This window comes from Arvicanthis niloticus, chromosome 24 (assembly GCF_011762505.2).
Source record: "Arvicanthis niloticus isolate mArvNil1 chromosome 24, mArvNil1.pat.X, whole genome shotgun sequence".
NCBI classification, from domain to species: Eukaryota; Metazoa; Chordata; class Mammalia; order Rodentia; family Muridae; genus Arvicanthis; species Arvicanthis niloticus.
Genome location: NC_133432.1, coordinates 12,454,989 through 12,469,470, shown reverse-complemented (window position 1 = coordinate 12,469,470; position 14,482 = coordinate 12,454,989). Strand labels below are relative to the sequence as shown.

The following is a 14,482-nucleotide window of genomic DNA, read 5'->3' as shown; positions in this document are numbered from 1 at the left end:
GAGGTGGGGCCCAGCTAGAGGAAGCAAGTTCCTGGTGTGTGTCCTGGTGTCTTTTCCTGGCCATTTCCTATGTTCCTTCTCTCTGCTTCCTTCCTGGCCATGAAGCACAAACGTCTTTTCTGTCATGATGTTCTGGCCAAGTGCATGGAGCTTCATGCACAGCCACAAATTAAGCTCTCTGAAATTGTACCCCGAAACAAGTTTTTCCATTGTGCTGCTCTGTCAGAAAGTGGGTCACAGCAATGAAAACAGTTACTAACACACAGGTTCTTTGTGTTGCCCAGGCTAGCCCGGAACTTAGCAACCTTGCCTTAGTATCTACTGTAGTCGGGGTACTACATGCTGTTTCCAATGAAGGTTTTAAATGGGGTTAAGGCAGGCTTCTGGTACAGAGCTTTAATCCTAGCACTTGGGAGGCAGAAACAAGGTGATCTCTGAATTCAAGGCCAGCCTTGTCTACAGAGTGAGTTCTAAGACAGCCATTGATAATAAACCTTGTGTCAAAACAAACAAGCAAACAAACCATGAAATAAAAATGGAGTTAAGATGTGGTCACATCTGCAGCTTTGAAGGATTCCTCGGGCTGATGAGGGAGGAAGGTGGAAAGAAGAGGCCAGGAACCTTCAGGGTCTCTGAAGAGAAGTCTGCACTGAGAGAAGAAGGCAGAGATGGGGTTCTCAGGAGGAAGCACAGGCAGGGCTGAGGCAGCTGATTTGGGATTGAGGAAAGGCAGGGCTGAAAACCTCTTTTCCGTGGTTATAGCAGTGGAGGAGCAAAGACCACTTGGTGAACAGTCATTGAGGCCAGCTGTGGGTGGGGCTTGAGAGTTCCTCAGCTAGGAGCTGTGGGTGGCACCAAGCTCAGGGATACCCTAACCCTAACCCTAACTTAACCCTAGTTCTAACTTAACCCTAACCCTGTACGGAAGCTGTGTCTCAAGCCGCCCTGAACCTTCTCCCCACACAGCCTCCCATCTCACCATGTGCATAAGGAGGCTTTTCCAGCCTTCCTCTCTCCACTGGGCATGGAGGACCACTGCCCTGAAACATCCCCTGAGCAGGCATCAGGGAGCCCTCCGCTGGACACATTCTAAAGGCCGGAGTTACAGAGCAGTCATTTTTGACATGGGCGGAGTTCTCGTGCCTTCTCCAGGGACAGTGGCTGCGGGTAAGCTCCTTACTCTTGGTAACTTTTAGAGGCTAAGTGGAGTGTGAAAGTAGAGACAGACAGGCCCTAGAGTCCAATTCTAATCCCCACTTAATGCAGTGTGTGGGGCAGTTACTCAGCTGCTCTGAGCCATGGCTGCTTGTCATCAAATCAGGGCTAAGAAGGGACCCTCCTTCCCGGGGAACTGAGGGAGAGTTAAAGGAAATGACCGATGGAAATTATGATAGGTCAATTGGTAGCATGCACAGAGCCCTGGGTTCAGTCTCTACCTCACAAGCCAGGTGTAGCATTTGGTACTTTGAAGCAGGAGGATCAGGTAGGTATTCAGGGTCATCCTCAGCTAACCAGCAGGTTCAAAGGTAGCCTGAGCTAGAAGAAAGGTTGTCTATAAATAAATAGTAACACAGGAACTTTGCCTTCTGCCTGAGTGTCGTGATGTGGGCTGTTAGGTTCTGCTATGCCAGTGACCAAAGCCTCGGAACCTGAGTCCAAGTAACTCTTTTCTCCCTTAATAATGACTAAACCAGTAACAGCCAGAGAAAAAGTACGAAAACGGAGTCCCCAACCTTGGCAGTAACAAACCTGAAGCTGTCCCAGCACAACCTAGCTAGGGTGTGCACTCCCCACAGCCAGCCTCAAGCCTGTGTTACCTTCTGGAGTTTTTGTCATACGTGATATGACTTCATTGTGAGCTCACAGCTTAAGTCAAGGATGGGCTAGCATTTCCAAGAAGAGGCAAAAGGTCAGGATCTTAGTCACTGAGAGCTATAGAGTCTCTGCTGAAAGCACGTGAATGCTGCCCATTCAGAGTCAGAGCAGCCCGGGATGGTGGTAAATGAAGGCATAACAGGCAGTCTGTCAGGGACCAATGGGATTTTCATGTGTCACAAGATACTGTTTTGTTGGGTTGGTATTCAACTTCCTCAGAAGGCAAAGCCATTCTGACTCACAGGCCATATAAAAGTGACAGTGGCTAGCTTTGGCACAGGCTGGCCCACTAGGCCCAGGAAGTACAGCATTTGGGCTGGAATGTAGCTCAGTGGTAGAGGGCTTGTCTAGTACCCACAAGGCCCTGGGTCCATTCTCAGCACCGCAAGAAGAAAGTCAGGGAGGGGAGGAGACTGGGAGGACCCGAAGGTCACACAGCCTCTTCCCAGCTGTGTACCACATACCTGGGTTCCAGTGCAAGGAAGGAAGCTTCTTTGTTGTCATCCTGTCCTCGCCCCTACCTGTTGCCATGATAAACACCATGACCAAGGGCAGCCTGGGAGGAAAGAGTTGTCTCTATGGAGTTCCACACCCTAGCCAGAGTATGTCATGGAGGGAACTCACAGCAGAAGTTCAAGGCAGGAACCTGGGGGCAGGAACAGAATCAGAGGCCATGGAGGACTGTTGCTTGTTGGCTTGCTCCCTCCCCATGGCTTGCCCACCCCTCAAATGGCACCACTCACACAGACCAGGCTCACTCCATCGATCACTGGTTGAGAAATGCCCCACAGACTTGCCCACAGAACAGTCTGCCAGAGGGATTTTCTCAAGTGAACTTCTGCCTTCTCATATAACCCTAGCGTGGGTCAAATTGACAAAAACAAACAAACAAAAAAAACCAAACCCACTAACCCAACACAAGTCCCTAGTTTATCATTCCCAAGCCTTAGAAATTAACTAACATATGTAAGGCAAGTGAAGAGAGAAGCCAATCCCTGCTAGGGCTGTGGCTCAGGGCAAAGTCCGCCTAGCAGTGCTAAGTGACCCGTGTGCACCACTATGCCCAGCACTGCCTCCATCTGATGTCTTGTGGGTCTCCGGTTGCCTCTTTCTATATGTCTGTAGGTCACTTAGATTTCTTTTTCTGTGAGTCCCTCGTGTTTCTTGCTGAATTGCAGCAAGAGCCTTTTGTCAGGTAGATTAGGTATCTTAGATGGCTTTGGAGATTTATTCATTGGTTTTGTTTATGTGCATTTGTGTGCACCTGCCTGAGTTTATGGTGTGCAGGTGCCTGCAGAAGCTGAAGTTGGGTTCATTCAGGAATAGTAAAGACTCCTAACTACCAAGCCATCTCTCCAGCCCCCATCCTTTGATTTTATTTATAATATTTCTGATGGTTCTTTATCTTTTCTTTTGAGAAAGGATCCATACCGAAATTTGCATTTTTAAAGTACCATTAGGGCCATCTGTTTCTTTCTTCATAGTTTTTGACTTTTGAGTCTTAGTCGAGAAAATCTTTTCTAGACAGTTCAAATCTGTAATTCTAATTACATGGGAATCTGAGGCAGGAGAATCACTGAGAGTTCAGAGGCAGCCTGGGCTATTGTAGTGCGGTCCAGGTGAACCTGGGTTACAGGCCCAGGTATGCCAACCTCATTTATGGACCACTCCAGGCTAGAAGAACGTGGATGCACACCTGAGAAGAGAGTTCAGTAAGAAATTGCTTGTCTCAGAAGCATGAGGAGCTGTTCTGTACCAGGATCCATGTAAAAAGGCTGAATAAGGTGCCCTATGCTCGTAAACCGTGCACTGGTTAGGTGGAGGCCCAAGGATCCCTGGGACTGGACAACCAGCCAGTTAGACATATGAGTGAATGCCAGTTATTGAGAGCACCTGTCTTAGACGGGATGGGTGGCATTCCTAGGGAGGACAACAGAGCTTGTCATCCTACCTTTGTTTGTGTGTGAGCGGATGGGCGTGAGTGTGTGGACATCCTGTCCAGACTGCTCTCTGTCTTCTTTTGCCTGACCTGGTAGATGATTCCGGCAACTTTTCTTTTTCATGGTGGTAGGATCTGGGCAGGCCTTGTGTATGCTAAGCAAGGACTCCACTGGAACTCTCCCCTCTGTCACTGCACCTCCCCACCCCAACCCCCACTGGCCTTCCCTATGTATTCATGTCAGTAGGTGTAAGTTTCCTCTAAGGGCTAGCACGCTTTTCCTCTGAGGACCATGTCAGTTTTATGAGCTGTGCCATCTCTGCCACAAATAGGTTTCCGAGTTCGTCACCTTTGTCACTGTTGTGAGAATATATGTGTGGCTACGTTCCAGTAAGACTTAACAGCTAAGGTGGGGTGTGCTTCTGGTTGGGCGCTTGCCTTGGGGTCAATCCTAGTGCTGGAGAAACAAAACCCCAGAACCCAGAGAGATGAATGGGGCTCCTGAGCCATAATCATAACTGACATAACAAGCCCTCTGTCCACACAGATTTACCTTTCAGAGCTTTACACGCAGTTCGACATACGCAGCCTTGGAGGGAGCCTTCACTTCCTTTGTAAATGTATCTGGAAGAGATTCCTGGAAGTGAAGATGGGATATCAAACACACACTGAAGATTTTTGACAGAAACTGCCAAATTTTGCTTTCCACAGAGGCTGTCCTTGTTTACATCCAAGAACAGTACACAAGGGTGCCAGTTCCTTCCGTGCTTGCCAGCTCTGGTGTAAAGCAGAAAGGCCGAACCCTTCAGAGTGCTTGGAGGCTGAGGAAGCTTTGCTTTTAAGGCCTTGATGTCCTCTGCCTTGTACGTGGCCTTGACAGTGGTCGTCTGGAGAACCTGACTGCTTCTCTCTATACCTTTCCATATTGCCCAGTAGTCCCAAGACACAGGTTCCACTTTCTTAGAAAAAGTGCCTCAAAAGAGAAGTTCCGTGCTGGAGAGATGCTGACGGTCAAGCTCGCCTACTGCTCCTGCAGAGGCCTGAGTTTAGTTCCCTGCCCCATGGCTCTCAACCGCCAGTAACTCCAGCTTCAGGGGAGCTGATGTCCTCTTGTGGCCTCTGCAGGAGACTCAAGTGAGGGTGAGACTGGACCGTCAGTAGCCCTGCTCCCCATCTGTGTTTGTCTCTCCTCAGAGTGAGAATACAGACTTCCCAGGAGCACACGCAGCCACCACAGTGCTACCACAAGACCTGGAGCTGTCACTCCCCAGCTCTGCAAACCCCAGCTTTCCTCATCCCATGTGTGTTCTGTCCTTCAGGATGGGAGGTGCAGAATCATGTCCCTTCTGGAACTATACTGAAGGCTTTGATCAGAGGTGGCGACAGTGGGCCCTGGATGAGGTTTATGAAAGGAGAGATGACGACCGAGGCCTTCTTGGAAGAATTTGGGAGACTGTGCTCTGAGATCGTGAGTGACTGACGAATGTGCCTTTCCTTGCTTTCCCCCCCCCCCTTTCTCTTTGATCAGGGGAGGGGTGTTGAGATAGGTTTGTAGTCCAACAGCAGCCTTGAGCTCACCCCGGATTCGGACAGACATGTGACTAAAATCCCAAGATGACCTTGAAGAGCTGACCCTCCGGCATCTGCCTCCAAGGTGCTTGGGTTACAGCCGTGAGCCACCATGTCTAGCTTTCTCCTGGTTTTCTCTTGGCCTCAGGTATGCTCCCATTCAGCCACAGCATTGATTTAAATGAGCAGAAATGAAAACCTCAGAGCCCGTCTTTGTTTTTAAGTTCGTCCTTCCATGCCTAGGCATTCAGCATTGGGTTTGTGCAGGAGTAAATCACTCTTGCTCTTTTCTTCGAGCTACAGCGGACACTGAAACAGGAGCCATCAGCCTAATGGTTTTGAGCCAAAGCTTATTAAATCAATAAACAGTGCCCACTTTCTCCACATCGTGCACTGTTTAAGCTTTGTGTGCACAGTGACTTCTGTACCCTTCAAATCTCCACTGAAATACAATTTAAACACAGTAATTCCGTCCATGGAAGGAAGGTATGGTGGGGGACACTGGCGAAAGTATCTTTTATGTTGCTGAGTTAATATGCTTAAAATTTCTGCAGTGGTGCTAGCAAGATGGCTCAACCAGTTATGGTGCTTGCCACCAAGCCTGTCGGCCTAAGTTCACCTTTCAGAATCTAAATGATGGAGGGAAGGCCTGACCTCTGACCTTCACAAGTGTAAGATGCCTCTGTCACACCCACACTTAAGTAAATGTAATTTGTTTGTTTATTTATCTATTTATTTATTTATCTTTAAAACAAGGTTTCTCTGTGTAGCCCTGGCTGTCCTGGAACTCACTCTGTAAACCAGGCCATTCTGGAACTCATAGAAATCCACCTGCCTCTGCCTCCAGAATGCTAGGATTAAAGGTGTGTATCACCACACCCCTGCATGAAAAAAATGCAATTTTTAAAATGTTGAAAACAACAGCAAGCCTTGAAACTGTGCTAGCTGGTCAAAGCTCAGAGGGTGGCACTGAGGTCCTACAGGTGAGATGCCATGTCGCTTGAGTCTGCAGGTACAAGAAGCATATGGTGGGTTTCTAGGAGGTAAAAATGGAGGTTGTTCCTGGTTTCTCTTTAGGACAGTAAGTTCGAGTTTGATGGTGATGGTTGCACAACTTTGTGAGTATTAGAAACCATTGTCAGAGTCTGGTGGATCATCTGTCCCTTTCTTCCCAATACTCAGCAGGCTGAGGTAGGACGATTAAGAAAAATAAAACAATATGGCTGAGGTATTGTCCACCTTTAGTCCTGGCACTGAGGAGGCAAGGGCAGGGGATCTCTGTGAGTGCCAGGCCAGCCAGGGCTTCAGAGTGAGACCATCTCAAAAACACAAAAACCAAACTAAGAAGAGCCGTTGACCTGCACACACCATCTAGGCAGACTGCCTGGTATTAGTTACATTTCTATATAACTATTAGGAAATCTACCTGGGCCTACAACACTCTGCACTTGCAGATTTTGAAACCTGTTTGCAAAACCACACAGATTGAAATTTTAAAACAAGCAAACATTGGGCCGGAGAGATGGCGCCGCAGTTGAGAGCGCGTGCTGCTCCTACAGAAGACTGGGTTCAATTTCCATCACCCACCTTGTCACAAGGTCACCTTGTGTGACTCCACTTCTTGGGATCCAACACCCTCTTCTGGACTCTGCGGGCTCCAGGGAAACACATGGTGCATATACATACATGCATGCAAAAGACCCACATATAAAATAAAATACTTAAGATTTTTTTAAAAACCTAAAATTGATCTGCAGCTAAAGTTCATGAAGCTGTTGCACAACACAGATCATGCAGGGCTGCAGGCTATTAATGAGAAATGATACCGGATGAAGATGCCTTAGAGTTTAACGGATCCTCTTCTGACGGTTCTGCCTTTCTGACTGTCAAGCTACGAGCGGAATGAAGAACTCTTGTGACCACAGTGGGGACACATCTCTGGTTGTTTCAACCATTCTAACTCTAATTTTAAATCAAGGGATGTGTTTTTTCTTTTTCATTTTTGAAGCAGGGTTTGAGAAGGGGTCTCTCTGGTGCCCTGGCTACCATCAAAGCTCAGATCCTCCTCCCTCACCTCCCAGGGTTGGAATTAAAGCCCAGCTCTTAAGTGAGGTTTTAAAGACTGCCTTACACCCAGGGAAGGTGGTATTTACCTGTTGTCCTGGTTACTATGGAGACTGAGGCTGAGGATCACTTGGCCCCAGGCACTGGAGGCTCGTGTGCTCAGTATACTGAGAACTCTCAAAATACCAGTGTGGACTCTAACTTCATGGGCATCAGGCCCTGGGCTCTCACATCCAGGCAGCAGTAGGAGGCCAGGAATGGATTTCGCCTCTGGGCCATGAGGGACCACACTAATGGCCACACTAACTGTCCGGCTCCTCTCCTGTTCACAGGCAGAGACTTCTGTGCCTGTGACCTCCTTTTTCTCTCTGCTGACCAGTGAGCGAGTGGCAAAGCAGTTCCCGGTGATGACACAGGCCATCGCTCAGATCAGAGCACAGGGCCTCCAGACTGCTGTCCTGACCAATAACTTTCCCCTTTCCAATGGGAAAAGCTTTTTGCCCCTGGACCGGAATCAGTTTGACGTGGTAAGTGTAAGGGGATGGATGTGCTGGATGCTCTGAGTTCTGCTTTAATGCTGCCTGCTAGCAGTCCCAGGAAGTGGGATTTTAGTCACATGTCTGTCCAAATCCAGTTTAGGTGTAGTAAGTTGAAAATTATCTTTTATGTTTGGTCTTTTTATTATCTGTTTATCTATCTATCTATCTATCTATCTATCTATCTATCTATCTATCTATCTATGTATTCTCAAGTCAGAGTTTCTCTGTGTTACCCTTACTGTCCTGGAAAGTATTCTGTAGACCTGGCTGACCTTGAACTCACAGGGATCCACTTGCCTCTGTCTCTCCCATGCTGGGATTAAAGGCCTGGCCTTATTTTATTTTATTAAAAAAAAACAAAACAGGGTATAACATAGCCCTGGCACCCTGGAACTTGCTATGTAGACCATGCTGGAACTACAAAGGCCCACCTGCTTTTGCCTCCCAAATGCTGGGACCAAAGTTATGCGCTACCACATCCAGCAAAATGGCCCTTGAAACATAATTGAGCTCAGGGCTGGAGAGATGGCCCAGAGGTTAAACACATTAGCTGCTCTTTGAGAGGTCCCTACAACCACATACATGGTGGCTCAGAACCATCTGTGATGGGATCTGATTCTTTCTTCTGGTATGCATTAAGACAGAGCACTTGGGCAGGAGAGATGGCTCAGCAGTTTAGAGCACTGACTGTTCTTCCAGAGGTCCTGATTTCAATTCCCAGCAACCATATGGTGGCTCACAACCATATATAATGGATCTTCTTCTGGTGTATCTGAAGAAAGCTACAATGTACCCATATACATAAAATAAATAAATAATTTTAAAAATAGGAGAACTTGTATACATAAAATATATAAATAAATCTTTTGGGAAAAAAACCCTAATTGTGCCTATGGCCAAGTATTGATGAGGTGGAGACCCCTTTACGCTGCACACTCAAACCCTCACCTATATTCCCACATCTCATGTAGATTCTGACTCCACTGTTTGTCTGAGGCTAATTCCAGACCAGTGCCATCCCATAATACCTCGCTACCTGAGTCCTACCCACCATTCCCACAGCATGACGGGCGTTTGTGAGGTGTCCAGCTCCTTTCCTTGGGGTTGACACTGAGTGTAAGCCCCTAGGTTGTATCCCAAATTTTTCTAATCCCTCATTTTAAGAAGGCAACATCATTTTACATAACGCTTCCTGTTACAGGAAATAACCCCACACCATCTTCTTCCTTTCAAAACCTGTGCCAGTGTGCTTGTGGGAGCTGCCCCTGTAGAGCCACCCTCTCTCTCTAGGTGGTGGAGTCCTGCCTGGAAGGCATCTGTAAGCCAGATCCCAGGATATTCCAGCTGTGCCTGCAGCAGCTGAACCTGCAGCCCTCAGAGGCTGTTTTTCTTGATGATCTGGGACCAAATCTAAAAGCGGCTGCCAGCCTGGGCATTCACACCATTAAGGTAATCCTGACTGTCCGGAGCCCCTTCCTAGTTAACACAAGTATGTCCATATTATCTTTACTTGTTTGTGCCTGTAGCTTTCTTTGGTAACTCTCTGGACATAGTCCCTCTGCTTCTGACTAACTATAAGATATGTAACCAGCCACTCATACCTGCAGTGTGGGAAGGAGGAGCGTGGGGAAAGTGGGCTTTGACTGTCACAGACAAAGCAATCCTTTTCTAGATGGAGGGGCCAGGAGCCGCAGGCCACATGGATCACTTTAGGTCCTAGCAGGGATGCATAGCAGCTGCAGGAGGTGGGGGTCCCAAGGCAGGGTTGAAGGTGGGGGTCCTGAGGCAGGGTTGTTTGTCTGCATTTTCACTGCTAAACTCACAGGCCACAGAGCCAGCTCAGCCTTCTGCCCTTTGTAAAGTATGGCATGGGCTGTTTTTTGTTTGTCGTTTGTTATAGATAAAGACTCTGTGTATCCCAGGCTGGCCTGGAACTCTGGATCACCCATCTGTATCTTCCCAGACTGTAGGGTGTGTCACCATCCTGGCCTCTTGACAGCCTGTCTGTGGTACTCTTCTGTGAAGGCGAGGCTCAGGATTAGATGGAAGAGGAAAGTCGTTGTGCTTCCTCTGAGCTGAGAAGCTCCCATGGCCATGGTCTGAGAATTGACCTCAGACTTCTGGGCTGGTCCCTCTAAGGCAGCAGTTCTCAACCTGTGGGTCACATCCCCTCTGGGAAGTATAGCAGACATCTGTATATCTGAGATTTATATTATGTTCATAACAGTAGCGAAACTATAGCTCTGAAGTAACAACCTATATAACTTCATGGTCAGGGTCACCACAACATGAGGAACTGCAGAAAAGGGTCACAGCATGAGAGAGTTGTGAACCACTGCGCTCAGATGTGGCCCTCACGGAAGAAGGCAGGGTGAGGGCCAGGCTGATGGGCACAAATTGGGATTTTTTTTTTCCTGAAACCAGGTTGACAATCCTGAGACAGCAGTGAAGGAACTGGAAGCGCTTCTGGGTTTCCCACTGCACGTGGGCGTTCCCAACACTCGTCCTGTCAGGAAGACCATGGAGATTCCACAAGATGCCTTGGAGAAGTACCTGAAGGGCTTGCTGGGGACCCACTACACCGGTAGGGAAGGTTTCCTGTCTAGAACTTTCTCTCCAGCGTGGACTGCAGTGTGGTTGCCCATTGCCAGCCCTACTGTAACATGCAGATGCTATAACAGACCCATAAGAGCACAACCTCCCCTCATCCCAGTGCTCCATCTTAGAGTTTGGGGGGCAGCCTTTGCCTGAGAATAGCCACTGAGGAGGAGGGATCTTGGAGAGACAGCATATGCAGTGAGCGATTCAGACTTTTAAAGACAATAGTCTGTTTTGAGGCAGTGACTATATGTTCTGCAACTTTAGATACTGGGAATCCAGCTCAGTATAGAACAGTCGCCCTGGTTCTTCTGTCCTGTGGTAGCTTTGGCTCTGCCTGGCATGGTTTGGTGGAGCACGGGTGAGGACAGACACAGGCACATTAGGACACTGCTTTGGGCCAGATGTGCTGCCACAACTGTTAGGACTGAGAAACAGAAGCCATGAGCTTGTGTTCACAGGGCTGGCAGGGAGATGTACACTCAGACAGAGAGAAGAGGTGACCATTGTGTTGAGAAAGTGCCCTTTGAGGCTGTCACCGTGTGTAGGTCTGAGTATATATGCCTGAGCTCAGCTGTGCCCAGGGGGAGGGTGGTGTCTCTTGCTCAGGATCTTTCAGGAAGACATCATGCATGCCTGGGAAGAAGGGCTACCCATGTGTCCAGATCACAGAGGAACTGGCTCCCTTCTGAGTGCTCTGTCCTGTCAAAATTGCAGGTCCTATGGAGCTCCTTCAGTTTGATCACGGACAGTCAAACCCAACATACTACATCAGGCTGCCTGACCGTCAGCTGGTCCTGAGGAAGAAACCCCCGGGGACCCTCCTTCCCTCTGCGCATGCCATAGAAAGGGAGTTCAGGTAAGTTTCTGAGGGGGGCCGGAGGGTGTTTGTCTAGCTGGTGTCCCCAGCACACAAGCACCATACTAAACTGTCAAGTCAGCTTCTGTGGGACTGCCCTGAAGTCCCTCCCTTCTTTAAAAAAGATTTTATATTTAATTATATGTGTGTATATATGTGCATGTATCTGTGTGTTTCTGTGTGTGTGTGTCTGTGTGTGCATATGCACATGAGTGTGGGTGACCATGGAGGACAAAAGAGAGTGTTTGGTCCCCTTGGTCTGGAGTTACAGGCTGTCATGTGGGTGTTGGGAGTGTACACATTCTTTTTATTTTATGTGTATTAATGTGTTGCTCGCATGGACGTATGTACATCTATCACGTGTCCATGGAAGTTAGAAGGTGTTGGCTTCCCTGGAACTGGAGTTACAGATAGTTGTGAGCCACTCTGTGGGTGCTGGGAACTAACTTCAGGTCCTCTGCAAAAGCAACCAGTGCTCTTAACTACTGAGCCATCTCTTCAGCCTCTCTCAAACACGGCTTGTTTTCTGAAACACGATCTCATTATTTAGCCCTGACTGACTGGCTCTATAGACCAGGCTGGCCTTGACCTCAGAGAGATTTACCTGCCCCTGCCTCTAAGTGCCAGGACTAAAGGCATGCACTGCACCACTATGCCCTGCCGCCCTCAAGTTTTAAAGCTGTAATTATCAGTCTCCATCTGATGAGAACATGTTACCTACTTTTGTTCTGGTTTTGGTTTAATATGGAAGTCTGCTCAGACTGCTCTCTAATCCCCAGACTCAAATGATCCTCCTGCCTCAGCCTCCCAGGTACCCAATTTTTTCTTTCTCCTGCACCCCTCCCCCTTTTTGAGACAGTTTTAGGTCGTCTGTGCTGGCTTCAAACATAGCCAAGGAAGACCATGGACTCCTGGTTCTTTCCCCTGAGCATCACCAGTGGGATTGGAAGTCACTCCTGCTCTTTTTACATCAAATTATTTTAAATTAATTTCAATTAATTATTTTAATTCAGGGTGTGCATAAGTGTGTGCATGTTTGTGTGTGTCCATGTAGAGGTGAGAGGTCAACTTTGGGTATGGGTCCTCGATGGTCATTTGATTTTTGACATGATTTCTTCCCCCCCCCCCCCCCGGGACCTGGCTCTCTGACTAGGCTAGACTGACTGGCCAGTCCCTGGGATCCACCTGTCTCCACCTCCTGCCTCTGGGATTACCAGCACGCCACTGTGCTGGGCCTTTAACGTGGTGCTGTGAATTGAACTTGGGGTGCTGAAGATTGTGCAGGAGCCATGGCACTGGCTGGGCTAACTTTCAGCCCTTTAGAAAAGAGGGGGTTTTGTTTTGTTTTGTTTTTTTCTGAGGCAGGATGGCTCAGCAGGCGAAGGCACTTGCTGTGTAAGCCTAGTGGCCTGAGCTCATTCCCTGAAATGCACAGGAAGATGGAAGAAGAGTCCTCTCCCCACAGAGCTGTCCTCTGACTCCACATGACACTTGTGTCTCCACACGGTGCATACACATGTCCACGATAATAGATTGTTGTCAATGTTCTTAGCATGTACTCTCTCAGCCATGGTCTCTCCAGCTTGCTCAGATAAGGGCCTGAATCTCAGACCTTTTGGCCTCAGCTTCCCTGGTAGCTGGTATTCCAGACCTGTGCCACCAGGACAGTTTAACCGTACATAACAGGATTCTAGCTCCAGATCTCTTGAGTAGAAGGGAAAGCCCTTAGAAGCCTTGTCCGGAGTCTCTCCAGGGAGGCTCTTTGTCCTCCTCCTCCTGCAGTGTGTGTGACGGAGGGGAAGTGTGATACCCTGGCCTCTTTTTCTTGTTTGTCTCACCCAGCATTGGATGCTGGGTCACAGGCACACAGCTGAGCTTGGTGTAGTCTTCCTCCCATCTCCTTCCCTTCCTTCCGTCTGCCACACTGGTGATGGAGGCCTGGGCCTGTGTATGCTAGGTGAGCCTCCTCCCACAGAATACAGCCCACCCCAACATATTATTCCTAACTTTATTGCATGTGTTATGTTTCGTATGCGTGTGTGTGGTATGTGCACATGTGCATTTGGTGTGCCTGGACATGTGTGCATGTATGTGGAGGCCTCCGCCACTCTCCACCTTTATGATTTTTTTTTGTGTACGGGTGTTTTGCCTGACCATGTGTCTGCACTAGATGCACACAGTGCCCACAAAGGCCAGAAGAGGGTATTGGAGCTCCTGGAACTGAAGTTTTTGGAAGGTCCTGAGCTGCCAAGTGGGTGCTGGGAACCAAACCTGAGTCCTCTACAAGAGGACTGGCTGCAGAGCCATCTGTTGTTTTTCTGAGACAGGGTCTCACTATGAAGCCCTGGCTGTCCTGGAACTCACTCTGTAGACCAGGCTGGCCTGGAACTCAGAGATCCTCCTGCCTCGGCTTCCCGAGAGCTGGGACTAAAGATGTGCCCGCCATGTTGTGGCTTATCCACCTTTATGTTTTGACATAAAGAGCTTTTGTTGAGCCGGAAGCTGTGCTAGTCAGGGAGTTTAGCCATCTGCTTGTCTTCACCCTGACTGCACCGCATGGCTGGCATTGGAGACCCTCGCTACCATGCTCAGCTTTCTACATGGGTGCTGGGGACCTAAGCACAGGTCTTTGAGACTGTGTCACAGACATTTTACCAATGGAACCATTTCCCACTCTGATAATGTACCATTTTTTAAAACAGAAAAGCAATTTGAAGAAAATCTTACCACTTTAGCCTACAATGATAAGTTTCTGTTTGTCCTGGCAGGATCATGAAAGCCCTTGGGAACGCAGGAGTCCCTGTCCCCACTGTTCTTGATCTCTGTGAAGACTCAAGGTAAAGATCTGTGTATTTTGTCACTGTGTCCTCAGGCTACAGGAGACAAGCTCGTTTGCTAACTCAAGGGCCCATGCCTTAGAGATGAGAAAATCACCTGCAGCTACCTCCCGAGAAGCCCCGACACAGTCCCTCAGAAAGCTTGTCCACTCCCAGAAGAGCTTTCTTAGCATTCCAAATACGTATCAACGTAGCTGGATGT

At 48.5% G+C, this 14,482-nt stretch overlaps 2 protein-coding genes across 5 annotated transcripts in view; one reads left to right on the top strand and one right to left on the bottom strand.

Moving 5' to 3' along the window:
• Nucleotides 1-2,502, bottom strand: part of Brap (BRCA1 associated protein) — a 31,765-nt gene extending 29,263 nt beyond the window's left edge. Inside the window, exon 1 of the mRNA XM_076922710.1 lies at nt 2,340-2,502. Coding sequence (XP_076778825.1) covers nt 2,340-2,418 — 79 coding nt within the window. The 5' untranslated portion in view covers nt 2,419-2,502. The remainder of the gene's footprint in view (nt 1-2,339) is intronic.
• The window catches only part of LOC143437720 (acyl-CoA dehydrogenase family member 10), a 41,772-nt gene that overhangs the window by 3,231 nt on the left and 24,059 nt on the right, over nt 1-14,482 (top strand). For 3 of the 4 annotated variants that reach the window (XM_076922707.1, XM_076922706.1, XM_076922705.1), the window contains exons 2-8: nt 967-1,167; nt 5,134-5,282; nt 7,780-7,974; nt 9,277-9,435; nt 10,411-10,570; nt 11,302-11,443; nt 14,212-14,280. In XM_076922707.1, coding sequence (XP_076778822.1) covers nt 981-1,167; nt 5,134-5,282; nt 7,780-7,974; nt 9,277-9,435; nt 10,411-10,570; nt 11,302-11,443; nt 14,212-14,280 — 1,061 coding nt within the window. In that variant the 5' untranslated portion in view covers nt 967-980. The remainder of the gene's footprint in view (nt 1-966; nt 1,168-5,133; nt 5,283-7,779; nt 7,975-9,276; nt 9,436-10,410; nt 10,571-11,301; nt 11,444-14,211; nt 14,281-14,482) is intronic. The other variant, XM_076922709.1, reaches the window with a different exon arrangement.